General features: G+C 41.0%; 1 protein-coding gene across 1 annotated transcript in view; it reads left to right on the top strand.

The window, feature by feature from the left end:
* Adarb2 (adenosine deaminase RNA specific B2 (inactive)) overlaps positions 1 to 20,002 on the top strand; it is a 541,704-nt gene that overhangs the window by 346,804 nt on the left and 174,898 nt on the right. The window contains exon 2 of the mRNA XM_050142297.1: positions 15,165 to 15,251. Coding sequence (XP_049998254.1) covers positions 15,165 to 15,251 — 87 coding nt within the window. The remainder of the gene's footprint in view (positions 1 to 15,164; positions 15,252 to 20,002) is intronic.

Here is a 20,002-nt window from a genome sequence, read left to right as displayed (position 1 = left end):
AATGATGTCATACCGTATATACAATTCTAAAAAGATCCATTCCCAGACTCTAAAATGAGGAAATTATTTAGACTACTGCAAAGCCACAGAATGCCTTGGCACATCATTTAGAAAACTGCAAGCCTCCAAGGGAAGTGTGAACATATACCTTGAGAAGTTTTTCCTAATTTAAATGCATTTTTCTGCAAAGATCCACCTTACCCTGTCAATCATTTGTCAGACCATCTGTATCTTTGCCCGTCTTTCACATGTGGATGTGTACATGGAACAATCTGGTGTCTGCTTGTTTGCATGTAGGCTTTTTCCCTATTTCTAAAAATAAGCCAAAGTTCATTGGAATGTGCTGCATATATCAAGTATGTCTGTATGGTCTTGGAAGCTTTTCACAGCACGACAGTAATTGATCCAAAACCTACTAGTCACATGATTTCATACTGCTACACGAAGATTCTGTGAGGGGCAACTACATAGGAAAAGAACAAAATGCCTTAAAATGAAGGACAATTTTTATACAAAGGCTATATATTTTGCCATATAAGAAACCAATAGCTGGGCAGTGGTGGTGTACACCTATAATCCCAACACTGGGGAAGCTGAGGCAGGAGAACCTCTAAGGTTAAGGCTAGCCTGGTCTACAGAGCTAGTTCCAGGATGGTCAGGGCTACACAGAGAAACCATGTCTCAAAGAAAAAAAAAAGAAAAAGGAAAGGAAAAGAAAGACAAAAAGAGAGAGGGGGGAAGGAAGGAAGGAAGGAAGGAAGGAAGGAAGGAAGGAAGGAAGGAAGGAAGGAAGGAAGGAAGGAAGGAAGGAAGAAAGAGAGAGAGAGAGAAACCAATAGCTATGCTTCTAATGCCTGTGGATAAGAGATTGCTTTTATGGAGCTAGGCCAAACAAAGTGCTTGGTTCTGTCTCAGTACCGCATAAAACCAGACATGGTGGCATATATCTATAATGTGAGCATTTGGGAAGTAGAGGTCAGAAGACCAGAAGAAGTTCCAAGTCATTCTCTTACATAGCAAGAGTAAAACCAGCTTAGGATACACGGGACTCTGAAAAACAGAAGTCCTGTTTGTGCTTACATGGCTCCCAATAGCCCCAGCATGTCCAGCAGCTTACTGCAACTTCCACGAAAGACTGATTCCTATAAGCATTATGCTTTGAGTCTTAAATGCATCCTCATCAACCCCAGGCTCATAGCTTGAACACTTCTTCCTGGGTTGATGGAGCTTAGTGATGAAGGATGATGCAGGATCTGTTAAATACAATGAGTTTGGCAACCCTGAGGAGGAGCAGGCCCAGTGCAAGTAACCACAGCTTCTGTGAGCTCGTGACTGTATTGGCTGTCATGTCTGTAAGATGGGTTCTCACTGACTGCCTTTCTCCCTATTTCCTGGCTCTTAACATCCTTTCTACCTGCTCTTCTACAATGTTCTCTGAGCCTTAGACTGGGAGGACTATTTCAGCTGGCAATGGAGACAAGGTTACCTCTGTGTCTAGCTGGAGGTAACAAATGGATCGTCTACCTTGCTTTAATTACCGGCCTTCTGGACACTATAGAGATGAGTCTGAGGGACCTGGGTCGGTCTGAGTAAGAATCTCAGTCTCTCTCTCTCTCTCTCTCTCTCTCTCTCTCTCTCTCTCTCTCTCTCTCTCCCTCCCTCCCTCCCCCGATCATTTCTTACCACCCAGAAATTTCATTGCTACCTATCTCCAAGACTACCAATTTAAACTCTGAACCCGTTGCTGCCTCAAGTTTCCATATTCATAGCAATGGAGAACTCTCCAAACTAACTTCAGAAACTCAACTAAGATCCTGAATCATTACTCAGAACCCTCACACCTGCTGTTCCTCCTACTTAGAATGCTCTCCTCTCTCTGAGAGGAAAGCCTCATAAGACATCCTGTGAGAGACTGCATTCAAGCATTCAAATCCACTACAGCAGTGGTTCTTAGCCTTCCTAATGCTGTGACCATTTAACACAGTTCTCATGTTGTGATGACCCCCCAGTCTTAAAATTATTACATTGCTACTTCATAACTGTAATTTTGCTCCTGTTATGATATGTAGGACATCTGTTATTCGACCCCTGTAGGGGTCGTGACCCACATATTGAGAGCTGACGCTCTGTTGCTTCTTAAACCACAGCCATGATCATGTCCTAGGTCTTGGCCCATCAGTTACTTCGTAAAGTTGCCTCCCCGAGGACACAGGACTCTGCATCATCCTGCCAGAGTGAGGGAGTTTGAAGTCATGTATAACCCTGTAATTATCTGCAGGAAATCAATACTTACTGAAGGACATACTGTTTAGCTAAAGCTGCTGCAACAATGCCACACTTGGCTTAAACTGGAGAAATGTTGTTGCCCCACAATTCTGAAGGCTGAGTCTTAGAGCAAGGCATTGCCAGGGGCTGGACTCCTCTGAGCCTCTCTTCTTGGCTCACAGATAGGTACCCCACCCTGGTGACCTTACTTCGCCCAGTCACCGCCTGTAAGTCCTTACCTCCAAACAGTCACATTCCGAGCAACTAAGTTTTAAGACGTCATATGAATTGTGAAGACACAACTGAACCCACACAACGGCCCAGTGAGTAACTGGTGCTCCAGGTTGGTCTCCTTTTCAATTGGATGCTCTCAGGGACCAAACACCTGAGTTCTATGCCTCTCTGAAGTTGTCTGAGGATATTTCCTCTCTGCAATCACCAATGAGAATTCGAATCTTCTTGTGTTTTACAAAACTTAGTGTTGACCCAGGGTCTTCTTTAAAGCTAGAGGGATCGCTTTGTGTGGTTCATGGGACTGGATCTTAAAAACAGCACTTAAAAGTTCCTGAGAGTATGAAGATAGGACCCTTAGCCTTTTTCCCAGAATGCCATTGCCGTCTCCCAATCCCATGCGGGTTAATTAGTTTCCTGACTCTGGGGGTGGCCCATGTGTTAATGCTTATTTGAGGCTGTGTTTAGATAGGAGCAGTATTTAGTTAAAGACATACCTGCATTCCCTTAGACTATACAGTTATGGAAGAAAATGGGTCAAGCTTGAGAGAGGCCATCTGTCAGAGTGTGTTTTGGCAAAAGGAAACATAAGAACGGAACTTACAAAAGAGGCTAAGTATTGTAGCCCAAGGGTACCAACGGAGTTCTGTAGACTCCAACTGTCACCCTCCTTTTCCAGTTACATAATCGTTCAGGATAGCTGTGCTGGATGGAAATGTATGTGGCCTGCAAGAGGACAAAAACTTCACTTCCAATTTTTAAAATGAGGACAGCACTAACGTGTTCGCTTTAGGTGGTTTTGAAATAGCCCATCCTATAAAAATACTTGGCACCTTTTAGAGGCAAATGATAAGATCAAGTTCTCCAATAGTTTAGCAATCATCACGTTTCATTAAACTTTCTAGTGCATATGTTATTTCGCATGAATGAGTTTTCTAGTAATTGGCATGTCCCTACTGTAAGAGATTGTCTAGTCATCCTACTTGCTTTAAGAAGGGTATTTCGTCAGGGAGTATAGCTCAGTGGGTGGAGTGTTTGCCTACCATTGTGCAGCCTAAGCTACACGAGATGCTGTTTAAAAACAAAGAGCAAAAACCCAGGATTTTCATGCACAAATAGGTTGCAGAAAATAAAAGCTTTTGCATCCCCTGAAATGGTCTCTGTGAATAAGCTGAGTCCTCGGGGCTGCAGAGGTGTGCGCAGCCATCCTGGTTCTGACCTCGCCTTTCAACTTTCTGGCAATCTCACTTCAGTTCTCAGAGGAGACTTTCCGCTCGGTGGTGCTTTGGCGTTCACGCCTTCCCACAACTCTAAGAATGGTTCCAAGAGACTATATTGTTGTAGAACATTATTTTAAGGTGTGTTACATTTGTTTATGGACTGGGGCGTTTGTTTAACGATGCAAAGTTGTGTTGCTTTTGTTTAACTCTGTGAAGCCGTGTTACTTTGCCTGTCTAAAACACCTTTTGGTCTAATAAAGAGCTGAATGGCCAATAGCAAGGCAGGAGTGAGGATAGGTGGGGCTGGCAGGCAGACGGTATAAATAGGAGGAGAAATCTAGGGGGCGGGGAAGAACAAGGAGAGAAGGAGCAAGACAAGAGAACAAGACATCAGGGGCCAGTCACCCAGCCACCCAGCCACACGGCCAGCCATGGAGTAAGAGTGAAAGTAAGATACACAGAAGTAAGAAAAGGGAAAGGCCCAGAGGCAAAAGGTAGACAGGGATAATTTAAGTTAAGGAAACTGGCTAGAAACAAGCCAAGGCCAGGCATTTATAAATAAGAATAAGCCGCTGTGTGTGATTTATTTGGGGACTGAGTGGTGGGTCCCCAGAAAGAGTAAAAAGAGTAAAAACAACCAACAGCATTTTGGCATTCCAACATGGGGTTAGAGTAAAAGAAAATCCAACTACACTTTATCTTTGAGGCTATAAGTTATCGTTGTTTTTCTTATTCTATTGTCAGGGCTTTTTAATAGATCTAAGTATTCACAATGATAAAATAAACAGGCAATAAACTCTGACTCTAAATCTTGATAAATGAGGCCATAAGTGGCTATATAGTTTATTCTTCCGAGTCGATCCCTTCACTCAACATCTGCTATCCTGACCCTCCTTTATAGGTGAAATAGCATACATTCCAGCCTCCATTTCCCTTTTTCTGGTAAATTGATACTTTGAGGCTTTGGAGGATTTGTTTTCTTGTACAATTATGATTTGTGTTTTAGCATTTTAACCACTGAAGTGTAATTTACATAATCTGGAAGGTTGTGGTTTAGTGATACCTGCAGACAGACATAAAGCCCATGGTTTTAATATCTATACCGTAACACATGCATACACACAAAGCCCACAGTCTTAGCAACATAAAATGTGGTTCCATCATACCAGAAATACTCTTCATGACCTCTTTCCAGCCACCCTGTAACTCAACCTTGGGGGCTGCCTGATGACCCTCACCACAAAGCAGTTTGCAGAAACAAGAGTTACAAGACAGCAGAAGGATTTTCTTTCACCATGAAGGAGTTTTTGCCTATTCCAAACTTTCTCAATGCAACCCAGTAGCACATTCCGCTTCGTGACTGTTTTCTCCCCTCCATCTAACGCTTCGGAGACACAGCCATAGCATGATGTAGTTTGACAGTTCGATCCGTTTATTTCATTTTGTTTTGTTTAGCTCTGTGCTACGCCATCATATAAATATATTACAATTCATTTGTCCATTTTCTGTTGATGGGCATTTGAGATAGTTTGAATTGGGAGTCATAATACATAAAGTTTCTACAAAAGCCTCTTTACAAATCCCTTATGAAGATAGCTATTTCACTGACATTATCTTGAGAAAAATCTAGAAATGGGTTGGTAAGTCATAGGTCAGGTGTATATTTAGCAGCTACCGCTACACATATGATCTACTAATATGTGCTTTGTGAATATCTGCATCTTTTCCACATTTGGTATTAGCAGTCTTTTTAAACGTAAGTTTTTCTAAAAACTATGCATTGATATCTCACTGTGGTTTTAATTTGTATTTCCTCAAGCTGTAATGTTGTTCAGTACAAGTTGGTGAATTTACTGGCAATACATCTATTTTCTATTGTGAAGTTTGCATTCAAACATCTTTATAATTGGATTTTATAGTCTCTGTTAATGAGTTATAAGAGTTCTTACACTATGGGCACAAATATACTCTGGGACTTTTAAGAACATAATCCCAGCCTGTGGATTCCTTTTTGCTTTTAACAGTATAATTAATATTTATTAAAGTTTTGCTTAGTTGAATTTTTATTTATAAACACTTAATTTAATCATATTATTGCCAAAAATTGGCCTTCATGGTTTTATTTCTTTGAAATTTATGAAGACCTGTTTTATTTCTAAACAAATTACCTATCTCGGTGACTGTTCCTTGAGAGAGGGAAATCAAAGTACATACTTCCCTGGTTGGCTGGAATATTACGTGCTTGTCATTGTAATCAGGCTAGCTGAGGACTCTGTATAAACTTCCTGTTCTGCACACCATCCTTCCTCCCTACTTCCCCTTTAAGTTACTGAGAGAAGAATGTTAAAATCTCGATGATGGTGTATTGTCTACCCTTCAGTTTAAGTTTGTTAGTTTCTGATTCATGGTGCTTGAAACTCTAAGTGAATGCACTCTCAGAGTTGTCCTTTTGATGATTTACCGGGATAACGTCTTTTTGATTCATGGTAACTTTCTTCATCTCAAGACTTACAATGTCTATTGTTAATTTAGCCATATACCTTTCTTTATGATTAGTACTTTCATGATATATCTTTTCATACACGCTCATTTTCAGTATGTTTATAATCTTTACATTTGAAACTGATTTCTTTCAGACATCAGCCAGGTTGACTTTCAATACAATCTGAATCTCTGCACTTTAATTGAAGTACATAATCCATTTATATTTAATAGGATTATAGTATGTTTAGAATTAGGTTTATCAAACTGCTAATTTATTTTCTATTTATCCCATGTTATTTTTCCCTTCCTTATCTTTTTAATGAATCACTCATTTTATTTTCATGTTTGTTTTGGAGTTATACTTTGTTTTATATTATAGGGTTGTTTAGTTTTTGTTTGTTGGTTGGTTGGTTTAAGGTTTGTTTGGTTTTTGGTTTGGATTTGTTTTTTATTTGTTTGTTTATTATAGGGCCTCACTCTGTAACCCAAGTATATCTAGAATTCACTATGTGTTGCAGGATGATCTGGACTGCAGCAATCTTGCTGCTTTGGCCTCTCTACTCCTGGATTACCACTATACCCAGCATCAAGTAGCAACACCCAGTGTTATATTTTAACACTTATTTTGACTTTTTAACTATGCATATATTTTTTCAAGTAACAGGGGTTAGAATTTTTAAGTAAGATTATTTAGCTAATCACTAATCTAGTGAATATTTTGTTGCAAATATAACAGTTTTTGGCATCAATGTTTCATTTTTAGACTTTATTTTTAAATTTTGTCTTTTCTACCAACAAGCCACCTATTCACTCATTATGTCCACGTTTTCTTTAAATTCTTTTTTGTTGTTTTGTTGTTTGTTTGTTTGTTTTCAAGGCAGGATCTCAATATGTATCCTTTGTTGTCTGAAATTTTCTATGTATATCAGGCTAGTCTCAGACTCATAGAGATCTGCTTGTCTTTGCTTCTCAAGCTCTGGTATTAAAGGTGTGCACAACTATGCCTGGCTTCATTAAAATTCTTAAAGATTCTTATAACATCCGCATAAAGACATTACTGCTAATTTTAACATTATCTTACCTTAGTACTATGCCTGAGATTTTCCTGGCTGGGGTACTGTTTTCTGACTTCTCATCCACAATATCATTAACACTGTTTCTACCTTCTAGACACCAGAGATTCTGTGTTTGGGTATTGCAGTGTCTTCTTGACTTTTCTTCTGGGAAGCAGTTTGTTACCAGTCAGTAGGCTTGCTCATTTCAGCTAGGGTATAACCAATCCTGAGACATGACCTTTCTAAGATTCCTACTAAACAAACTTTCTCCTCTATCTAACCAAAACACCTACTTTCATTACTCTGCAACCTCCTGACTCTTCCCTCGGCATTAAGATCCCCTGAAACTGTTCTCTGCCAGGCTCACAGTCTCCAATCGCTTGTATAAAGCTAAGACAGCACGGAACCCCAGCCATGTCTGGAGCCCTATCTCTCTGTGTGGAGCTTCCTTCTGCCCTCAAATTCTACTTATCTTAATGGCACAACCTTTATTCTTTGCTTAGATCAACTTGAGGATATCACTGTGGACACCGTATGGTCTACCTTTCTACTAGAACGATTCCCTTTTCTCGGAGACAGTCTTTGTTCACCACCTGCTGTCCAACCTCTGCAAAGGGTCCCTTCATGTATTTTGTGTTATTTTAATTCATCGTGGCCAGTAGCGTTCCCACCCTTATTAATGAGCCTTTCTTCCTGCTCTCTCTCAGACCTAGGCATAAGCTTGAGATCTTATAACATGCTCACAGGCACTGCTCACAAGAAAGGAAAGGATAATCCCTCTACAGCTCCCCCTCTTTGTCTACAGGAAAACAAGACAAACTGAGGAGTTATTGCTCCCTGTTCTCAGTGATGTCAACTCATGGCTTCAGCTCTGGGCAGTAAAGGAGGAAGCACCACCCATTCGATTTTCTCACGTGGGAATACTCCTCAGCATGATCTGTCACTGCGTTTTAGCTAACCACGATCACGTCTGTTTATGAGCACAGTCCAAGTGAATGCTTCGGGAGCAAACACGTATTTTTCTCCTAAATATTAAACTTTAAGTCTTTTAGCATCGTATCATTCATCACATGACCCTTTTTCTTTATATGCCTTAAAATCAAGGATGACACTTTTCTCTTTGATTTAAATATGTGACAGATAATGAAACACAAAAAGATAAATTTGATAAAAGAAATACAAAGTCAATTAATCCAGAAATTTTGGCAGCAAAGACATTTCACTCTGGGATTTTAAAAACAAGGTGAGGAGGGTAAAGAATTCCTTAAACACATTAGCCCCCAGATAAGAATGTGGGCAAGTCCATAGCACTGTGGATTAGCCCAGGTGTTTCATTTAGCTATAGAGTCAATGTCTCTGTTTCTTTCCCTGGAATAAGTACATCAGAGAAGAAAATCAGGTCCTCACTGATTGTATATGATAACTCCTATCCTAACAAAGTACCTTCAATACATACAGATATTTTGGGTTGACAAAGAACTATGTTAGCATACATATTCCAACCATGCTTCTTAATGTTCAGTATAACTAGCATTCTTCTGGGTGGAGCGTTGTAGGAGTTCTGTGATGTTTTTTCTCTTACTCTTTTGGGGTACCCGCCACACAGCTCTCAAATAAATCACATACAGAGGCTTATTCTTAGTTATGAATACCCAATCTGAGCTTGGCTTGCTTCTTCCAGCTTTTATAACGTGAATCATCTCATCTATCTTTGGCCTCAAGGCTTTTATCTTTTTCTATTCCTGCATACCTTTTCTTTCCGTCTTACTCTGTGTCTGGCCGTGTACTTAGGTAGCTGGCCACTGAAGTCCTCCTCCTTCCTCTCCCGTTCCCAGATGTTTTTCTTCTTATTTATCCTCTCTGCCTGCCAGCCCCGTTTATTCCTCAGATGTTTTAGTCAGGCATAGTAACACAGCTTCACAGAGTTAAACAAATGCAACATAAACAAAAGTAACACACCTTAAAATAATATTCCCCAACAAGGAGTCACAAATCCCTGCTACCAAATGAAACTTTGCTGGTCCGTTCACATGTCTTTTTCATGAAAGATAAGCTACAGTCATATGCGTAGATAATATTTACCCCCAAAATATTGGCAAAGCATAGGGAAGCTACAGTATATATGAAATAAATTTTCAAAGATTGTTAATGTTGACAGGAAACAATATGTAATTTATTAATCTACAGAGATGTTTTAAATTCTAAACATGATGAGAAAGAGTTTTAAATAGCCACAAGTTATTCCAGTAAGTACATCTTTCAGCACAGAAGTTTTCCAGATTAATATAATGCCGATGACATTATTAGTCTCTGCCTTGCAAATTCCAGCTCTCTCATGTCTGAGGTTCCATAAAAATCCTTCCATACCCTGAAAATGCTTCCCTACATGTTCCCAAAAAATACACAGTTGGTTTAATAACAGCAAAGTTATTTGTTATACAAGTAATATGGTTTATAATGCAAATGTCCTAAGACATTTCAAGCAATGCATTTAAAATAATGTTTGGCTAATTATGAGCCAAGCTTTGGTGAGATGTAGCCTACTCTTCCCCACTAGGGCCATGCTATCTAGGTCAATTTCCAGTGGGATCACATCAACCAGTGTGAGCTACAGCTAAGAAGAAAAAGATAAGAATGGCCTCAGAGCAGGAAGGATCTAGCCAGGTTCTTCCAGGTTATTCCTTGAAGAACCCCTTGGCCCATCACCAACAAGTCAGTTTGAGAGGCAACCAGAAGTGTAAATAATTCTTCATACAACTTCTGGAGGCATCACAATCCCTGACTTCAAACTCTACTACAGAACTTCAGTACTGAAAATAGCCTGGTATTGGCATAAAAACAGACAGGACAACCAATGGAACCAAATAGAAGACCCAAATATTAATCCACACACCTCTGAACACCTGGTTTTTGACAAAGAAGCAAACAACATAAAATGGAAAAAAAGGAAGAATATTTAACAAATGGTGCTGGCATAATGGGATATCAACACGTAGAAGAATGAAAATAGATCCAAATCTATCACCATGCACAAAACTCAAGTCCAAATGGATCAAAGACCTCAACATGAATCCAGCCACATTGAATCTCATAGAAGAGAAAGTGAAAAGTAAATCTTGAATTCACTGGCACAGGAGACCGCTTCCTAAATATAACCCCAGTAGCACAGACACTGAGAGAAACAATAAATGGGACCTCCTGAAACTGAAAACCTTCTATAAAGCAAAGGACATGGTCAACAAGACAAAATGGCAGCCTATAGAATGGGAAAAGATCTTCACCAACTCCACATCAGGTAGGTCTGATCTCCAAAATATACAAAGAACTCAAGAAATTGGTCATCAAAAGAACAAGTAACCCAATTTAAAAAAATGGCATACAGACCTAAACAGAGAACTCTCAACAGAGGAATCTAAAATAGCTAAAAGACACTTAAGGAAATGCTCAGTGTTCTTAGTCATCAGGGAAATGCAAAGCAAAACAGCTCTGAGATTCCATTTTATACCTGTGAGAATGGTCAAGATCAAAAACACTGATGACAACTTATGCTGGAGAGATCGTGGGGTAAAGGGAACACTCCTGCATTGCTGGTGGGAATGCAAACTGGTACAGCCCCTTTGGATGTCAGTGTGGTGATTTCTCAGAAAATTAGGAAACAACCTTCCTCAGGACCCAGCAATACCACTTTTGGGTATATATCCAAAGGATGTTCAATCGTGCCACAAGGACATGTGCTCAACTATGTTCATAGCAGCATTGTTTGTCACAGCCAAAACCTGGAAACAACCTAAATGCCCCTCAACCAAAGAATGGATATGGAAAGTGTAGTACATTTACACAATGGAGTACTACATAGCAGAAAAAAAAATGTCATCTTGAAATTTGCAGGCAAATGGATGGAGCTAGAAAACATCATATTGAGTGAGGTAGCCTAGACCCAGAAAGACAATTATCACATGTATTCACTCATAAGTGGTTTTTAAACGTAAAACAAAGAAAACCAGCCTACAAATCACAATCTCAGAGAACCTAGACAAAAATGAGGACCCTAAGAGAGGCATTCATGGATCTACATGGGAAGTAGAAAAAGACAAGATCTCCTGAGTAAATTGGGAGCATGAGGACCATGGGAGAGGGTTGAAGGGGAGGGGAAAGGCAGGGAGGAGGGGAGCAGAGAAAAATTTATAGATCAATAAAATCAATTTTAAAAAAAGACAGAAAAACTCCAATGCAGGAAAAAAATTCTTCATACACCCAAAATGCTGAGAATTGGGTCAAAGGAAATATGGCCTCCATCTTTCATTTAGCAATCTGCATGAAATCTGCTTTCAAAAGATGTCCGTGAAACTTATGAGAACCAGTTGAGTACTGAAGTTCCATCCACAGCGAGCCAGTTGAATAAGATGTCGAATGGACAAGAAGCATCCAGGAGGAGATCAGGAAAGACACTGACATCAAATAACTTAGCTCCAGTTTTTCTGTATATTGAAAATGTAATTGTTCACCCTTTTCTGAGAATATTATAATGATGTGTTAAGTTCTATTTTAAACACCATTATTTCTGGAATGAGGACATATTTCTCTCGTGTAAAGCAATGCTGGTAGCAGATAATAATTGGCTCTTTAATTGTGCATGTCTGAGTACCCTGTTTTATTTGGTTGCCTTCATTTGATTGGTAGAAGCTGGTTCTTGAGATATAAAATCTACTAGAGAAAATAAAACTTCAAAAGACATTAGGACTACTAGATAAAATACAGGCTATTTGATGGATGAAGCTATGACTCTATGGTTGAGAGCATAAATGCTCTTGCAGTGGACCCAGGTTCAGATCCCAGCATCTACATGGTAAGGCACAATCATCCATAGTTAAAGGTCCAGGGGATTCAATACTCTCTTTTGATCTCTAAGGGCACCTGGCAGGCATGTGATGCACATACATACATGCAAGGAAAACTCTCATACACATAAAATAGATAAATATTTTTAAAGAAAATATAGGACATTCAGCTAAGTTTTACTGTCTTTGATGTGGTTATGATTTGATTTAATTTAATTTAAAAATATTTAATCAGGTTGTGAAATTATATATATATTTAAAGCTTATCATATTATAATTTAATATATATGGTATGATTATCATAGTTACGTTAATATACCCATCACTAGTCATAGTTACCACTTTGTATGTGTGCATGTGTGTGCGTGCATGCATGCACACTAAGGACATAAAATCTAATCTCATCAAGTGGCAAGTGTTCAATGCATTGCTGTTACCTACAGCCATGATGCTGTTTGTGGGGGAATCAGAACCTTGTCCTCTCATACGTTAAAGCTTTACATTCTTTTACTGGCATCTCCTTTCTCACAGCCCAGTGCCTTCAACTTTTCAGATTGTGTATATAAATGCAATCATACAGCATTTGTCTTTTACTCTAAAGCCCATAATTGCAACCATATGGGAACAAATTGTATGGTTTCTTTCTTTTGCGTGCTGAACACTACTCCACAATGAGAGTGTACCCTACTTTTGTTTATTCATTCATCTGACAGTGGACACTGGTACCTCTGTCTCTAGGCTACTGTGAAACGAAGCTCTTAGTTCTTTAAGCTCTAGACCTACGAGAGGGATGGCTGCATTCACACAGTACCCTGTCGTATCAGCATCAGCAGAGCTCAGGGTGTGACTTTCCCTATACCTCTACCAGGACTCTGTTTTCTGTCTCGTTTCCAATAGCTATAGTGTGGGTGTGGTGCGGTGCCTCATTGTGGTTTTCCTTGCACTTGTATGTCCTCAATAACTGCTGATAGTAATCATTAAGTGCTCATTGGCCAGTAGACTATCTTCTTTAGAGAAATGTCAGTCCACACCATTTGCCTTAAACATGAACTTCAGATAAACAATAAGTACTTGTCCTGGTCTATACTTGCATCATGCAATATGGAGACTATATGGACTCTGAAAAACATTGTTCATCTGAAATTTAGTTTTAACTGGATGCACTCTTTTTGTTTGATAGACATGGGGAAAAATAACAGAATGACAAAAAGTGAAGACTTGGATGGATCTGAAACAGTCTTTATATATTTCACAGTTTTGCTGTGAAATAGTTTGGTATATTTTGTAGAGGGTTTTGCTGGTGTTCCTGCTTTATTAAAAAATTATAATTTCATTTCAAGATCCTCCAGACAAAATCATTTGAGCTTCACAGTCTTTGTGCAACGTTATTGGACTCACTTAATGAAATTATAACTCAAGCAAGGTATTTCATTCTTTTTGAGTAAATGAGCTTGGGCGATGAGAACTCGGGGGGAGCAATGCCTTTGCTGTGTCGATCCTTCGTGTTTGGTAGAATGAAGGAGAAGCAGGCACTTCATATTAGAGTTATTTATTGTTCTCTTTGTGTGAACACTATATTGGTGCCTGTCTCTACTGGAAACAACAGCTGTTAACAGGCTCTGAGATGAATTTCAATGTGATCTCCCCTGGCCTCTGGAAAGCTTGGCTAAAAAGAAAATAGGCTCAGCCTTGGAAGAAAAGAGCATGTTCCATCCTGAGTCTGGTCGCCTGAAGGCTAAGGGCAGTTAAAGCCACCAGTGAGCGTTTCATGGGTATCTGCCCTTAGATCAAGGTACAAGTGCAAATGGGAATACGGGTACAGGCAGGCCACCTCTGTAATAACAGCAAGAGGCAAGAGGCAATGTAGAACACAGTGACCCCCACTAAAACATCCTGCCCTCGAGTGGGAAAGACTGTAGAGGAGAAGGAAAGACCCCTGCACAGCACAGCAGCCAAGTCCTTCATGGCCAGTGCCCCAACCAGCTTAAGAGAAGATCAGCAATAGCTCTAATGCTGTATCACAGCAAACAAGTGATGGTAGTCCTTTCATCTGTGGTCCAGATTCATAACAAAACAGACACAAAGAGAGTGGGGATCCCAGGAGTCCCCTGCACTGAGGCTCTGGCAGTAGAGAGCAGGTGCTGTATGAGCAGACACTCGCAGTTTCTGCGGTATAGTTTGCTCAGTGGAATCTTCTAAAATAAGGAATTTTGACTTGTTTAAATACTTATTTTAAAATGTGTTTTCCAATGACACGTCCCACCTAGAATTCCTTCACCTCTCTGTTTAAGAGAAGAATTGCCAGTTGGGCATATTAGTGCACAGAAGTAATTCTAGTCTCTGGGAGGCTGAGATTGGAAAATATCGAGCTCAAGGCCAGCCTAGGCTACAGAGTGAAATAAACATCAACCAGGACAAGAGGGATGAAGAAAGCCAGCTATTCCTGGGTCCTTGGAATTCCATCAGTGTCAATGACATTTGAGCATCCCCAGGATGGTTCAGGACCTCTACCTAACTCTGGCCTAATCCTCACCTCTAGTACTTCTACTAATATACCCACTAAGTGACATGACCCTTGTGTGCATGTATGTGTTTCTAACTTTCTACTATTTTTACCTCATGTATATCATTCAAGAGCTTAGAGCAAATGTTACACAAGTGGGGGAGCTGGGAAAATCCTTTGCGTGACAATTCTCTCTTAATTCTGAAATTATTTAACTTTCTAAAACGTTCCACGATAAGTATTAGCCCACCCACCTGTGAATAGATGAAAGGTTCTTCTCCTGAATGCAATTAAAGTTTTCAAGGATGTGGAACAAGAGCGTAGAAGGTACCAAAAACAAATAAAGAAGGGAAGAAAGATGGAAATCATATGGTTTTAAAATGAATGGAGAGAGGAATTTGATAAAATGTTGTCAAATATCCAATAAAAGATGGAGCCAGAAAGACGAGCCATGATTATCTTTCCTCCTCCCTCGTCCAATCTTTTGGTAATCAGAACATATGAAAGTATTGAGTTTTCTTGAAACTCCGATGTCAAAAGTACATTTTCCTCTTCTTTCTCTTTCCAGACAAAGTAAGCATATTGTCAACCTTCCTCGCTCCCTTCAAGTACCTAAGTCCTGGAACCACAAACACGGAGGATGAAGACAGTCTAAGTAAGCAACCCCACTTCTCTTGTAGAATGGTCCTCACTCAATGTGTATGGGGGTGGGATTGTCTTTCTTGGTTGCCTTGTAGCCATGGAAAGGGGACTGGCTGATCTTATCCAGTAGAGGAGACCCTGCTCCCAACTTCAGCAGATCCATCTTCTTCCATAGTTACATCCTTACCCATAGTTCCATCCTCACCTGTGGCCCCACACTCTCCCTATTCCCATAGTTACTAGGAAACTATCGTCACCTGAAGAATGGAGTCCTTACACAGAGTTTAGTCCTCATCTGAAATTCATCTTCAGGACCAAACTCACACAAATATTTATTCTCACCCACAGCCTTGTGCCCACATGTAATCCCATCGTTAACACTGTACCAGCATTACCTGCAACCCACCCTGACCATCAGGTCACCCCACCTATCGGACCAAATTTACACATTCTTCATGGCAGTATCAATTATACCTAGGATCCTTCCTAATCTGCATCCATCCTCACCTTCAGGACCAAATTCACGCAGAGTCCTATCCTCACCCATAGTCTCATATTCCCCTGGAATACCGTCTTCCCTTGTTGACTATAGTCCCTCATCCCTATGGTTGAATGTGCACCAGAAGTTCTGTCCTCATTTGGATTCCCACTCTCAGTGGAAGTTCTACCCTTAAACTAAAGCCCCATCTCCCCTTGCAGCCCCATCTTTACCAGCTACCCCATTCTCATCCACAGTTGGTGTGTGTGCAGCCTCATTCCTGTCCAGACCGTCTTATGTCACCTACCTACTTACCAACACCAGGAAATCTACCCTTACCTAAAGCCCCAGTCTTATCTAACATCCTGACCTCATTTGGAATTCTGTGCTCACCTGGAGCCCCATCATCATCTTAAAGATAAGAAAATATCAGTAATGTGTGGCCAAGAGCCCCAGACAGTGTGGGAAATGAACTCGTTTTCTTAGACAATCCTCTTCTTCCTTTTCTTCATTCTCCTAACTATAGAAAAAATTTGAATGATTGCAAAATGGACTTTACAGTTCTTTAACAATAAAAACGATAAATAGGGGTTTTCTATTGAAACATTTCGAGGGCATGAAGCTAGAGAAGACACGGCGGCAGCAGCATTAGGTGTCTGATATTGAGGTTGGTTTAGGGAAGGGGTCATATTCATCTCTTAGATCAAAAGGGAGAGCTCAGAATAGAAACTGAGAAAGAGAGGAAAGAAGGGGAGAAAAGAGAAGAGACAAGGATGAAAGAATGGAGAGGAGAAGAGAGGAGAGGAGAGGGGAGGGGAGGGGAGGGGAGAATTCTGGGGAGAGGAGAGAGGAGGGGAAGGGAGAAGAGGGGAGAATTCTGGGAGTGTTTGGCTTGCCCTGTGCTCTTCTCTTACCTGTGGTATATTGTCACGCATTTAAAAAGGAGTCCAAACATCCCACACGAACACCTCTCTGTGTCTTAACACCACCTAACAGATGGGCTTCTTTTACAACTAAAATGAGCTAAGAACGTGCTTGTCGTGGAGTGTGAAGGAAGCAAGGTGCTATTGGTGGTTGGTTGCTAAGCTAATTGGCTGAATCAAGCAAAACCACTAGCGGAGATTTCCATGGGAATGTTGTCTGTGTTACCATCAGCCTCTAAGAATCACAGCAGATCACTGTGGGCATCCTCTCTCTAGACATTTGTTAATGCTTTTAGAAATGCGTATTTCTTCCTTTAATTAGTCACTTTCCCCATTGCTATGGCAAATGCCAGCAAAAGCGACTTAAAACAGAGAGGGTTTATTTTGACTCATGATCCAAGGGTATCATGGTGATAAAGTCGTGGCTGCAGAGCATGGTCTGGCTGATCACATTGAGTCCTCCATTGGGAAGCAGAAAGGAATGAATGCAAATGCTCAACTTGTTTTTTTCCTTCTCAGGTCAGGACCTCAACCCATGGGAAGATGCCACCAATCTAGGGAAGGTCTTCCCACTTAGTTAAGACTAGAAACTCCCTCACGTATGTAACCAAAGACTTTCTCCTAGGGGACCATGCCTAGATCCTGTCAGGTTGGCAACGAATAGTAGCCATCATACTTCCCTACCTCACCGTTCAAAAGCAAAGTTGAGAGAGCTCAAAGGTCAGAACCTTGCCAGATGGTCACAACTTTCTACTTGGATCTTTTCATTTCTAGAGAAGGGGAGAGAGGGAGAGGGATGGGGAAGAAACTGGCTGGGTTTAGACAGGGGTTCTGGACCCTGAGTTTCTGGGCTCCCCTCTTAGCAAGGCTTATGGTTTGAAGCAAAATTTTGACATATCGTTGTGTATATCCTTTTGGTGATCCAAATTTTAAAAATTCCCAGATCAGTCAAATTATGGATGACTAGCTCAGAAACCTTGGAAAACAAGGAGTTAAAAAGCATATTGTCTGGCCAAATTTATTCTGACATGAGAGGAATTTGAATTCTGTTTGCAGCTCTCTCCACCTGGAGCTGCTGGGAGGCCAGCTGAATCAGGAGAAGAAAGCAGCAAGTTACCTAGGGAACTTCTGGAGAGAGAGAGAAGCAAATGGATTCTAACTTACAGAAATCCAGGTGCCACTTTCCTGAAGTAACTAAAGGCTCAAGATCTTAAAAACCTCAAGACCTTTGTAACATCACTGCTCTGTCCAGGGGACACTGAAAAAGTCGCACACACCACCACCACCACCACCACCACCACCACCACCACCACCACCACCACTAACACCACCAGCCCCAGCCTCAGCTGCCACAGTTGCTGCTGCTCCTGCTCCTAAGGCTGACCAGTTAAGAAATTAGGAACATAGTTTGGGATCAAGGAATTCTGAAGGCATGTTTGCTCTTGAACTTGTGAGCTTACAAATGGGAATGGGGAGTTACCATCTCAGAAAGTCGTAGGGTTGAGGCGAAGTAGGGACATAGAACACAAGGAATGCTCAAGCAAGGATGGGTGATACTTGCAATCCAAGCTGTTTTCCTCTGATTTGGTTTACTGGCTAGTGGAAAGAAATGTACGGATAAAATAACTTTTAATTGTTTATTATACATTAAAATGCTTTTGAAGTGCTTGGGGAATCCTCATTATTCGACTAACGGATTAATTTGTGTATATGTGATTGTGTGGTTAGGTACGTTGGGGGGTACGCATGTGTGTACAAGTGCATGTGACTGTGAATGCATGTGTATGTGGAAGCCAGGCAAGGATATTGGATGTCTTCCTCTATCTTTCTCCCTTCATTTTTTTTGTTTTGTTTTGTGCATTTTGAGACAGTGTCTCTTCACTGAACCTGAAGTTCATGTCTCTATCAGACTATCTGTCAAGCAGCCTCTGGGATCTACCTTTGTCTACACCCCAGTGTTAGGGTTACAGACACCCATGGCAGCTCCTGACTTTGATATGGGTGGTGGAGACCAAAATGCAGTCTCCACCCGTTTGTGTAGCAAGTGCTTCACCCACTAAGTCTTCTTCTCAGACCTCTCTTCCTCTCTAAATGTTGTTATTTCATTTAGAAAGCCATTTTTATACATTCATGTTTGATATACGTATGACCATGATGTGAGTGGTATTCATGTTTATCTACATATGTGTGGCATGACTGTGTTTGTCATGTATATGTCTGTAGTGTGTAAGAACGGTATTGTGGTAAATGTGTATGTTTACATATGGGTAGTGTCTGTGAACATGTGTGTGGAAGCATGGGTGGGAAGAGGAAGCACATATGACCAACCACTGGCCCCATGCTTCATGCATTAGCATCCTCTGGATATGTTATGTCTGTGCTGCTCTAACGTAAAGACAGTTCATGTCTAATCATTTACATGTTTTCAACTGTTCAAGAATGCCTCTCAGCAGCGATCTAGATCCTAGCAACCTGGGATATATCAAAGGCATTGCCTAGAGCTGTGAACGTCTCAAGAGACAGAGAAACACAGCCCCAACACATCCATTACACACACGTTAAGCTCTGCCTATAGAACATTGGTATCTAGGTGCCAGTCAGCAGTAGGCTGGATCTGAGCTAGGAGATTCATACAATACTGTGTTTTCAAGACATGCCTGCCTTCATCACTCAGTCTGAGAAGGCTTCACCTTGCAACACTGAGAAGCAATGTGTCCCTGTCTGCCCGGGCCCCACCCTCTGCTCAGAAGCTAGGATTTGACCCAGATTCAAAGACAACTGAGACCCAGAGTTTCATATTGCCTTGGACTCTAACAGAGGACATCTCCTTGCCGACTGTACCTGCTTTTCCCTGAATTCCATGCACACACATCACAGCATCATGGTGAGCCTTTGAAGATTGCACCTTCTAACAATCTGTTCAAGCTGATAAACTGTTGCACCCACATACACAAGCAAATGCCAGGCTTGTGCTACCTCCTGCACACCTCAGCTTGAACCTATCTGTCATGCACCCTACTGTTTAGGCTATCTCCTGCCCCTCCACACACCAAGCCCTCTCTGCTGTCTGGAGGAAGGACCAGGCTGCCTGCCATTCTGCTGTTGTTAAGTCCTGTCATCTGGGAGGAGCTGTTCTGGTTTTAAAACCAGGGCTGCTTGGCAGCCGAATAACCTTCACCAGGAACAATATTATCTCTTCAAATGTAGCGTGGCGCACTGGATGGCTGGCTCTCCAGAGCCCTCCTGACCCGCAGACAAGACAGTGTCATTACCAGTGATGCATACTATCCCAATGATGCCAAGCCATGAGAGGAAGCCGGGTGTACATAATAACCGATAGAAGATTCTGGCCTGCAAGGGAGC

The sequence above is a fragment of the Alexandromys fortis genome, unplaced genomic scaffold (genome assembly GCF_014885135.2).
Source record: "Alexandromys fortis isolate MF-2015 unplaced genomic scaffold, M_Fortis_MF-2015_v1.1 scaffold_5, whole genome shotgun sequence".
NCBI lineage: Eukaryota > Metazoa > Chordata > Mammalia > Rodentia > Cricetidae > Alexandromys > Alexandromys fortis.
Note: the sequence above shows the minus strand (reverse complement) of the source record. Positions and strands in the feature narration are given on the sequence as shown.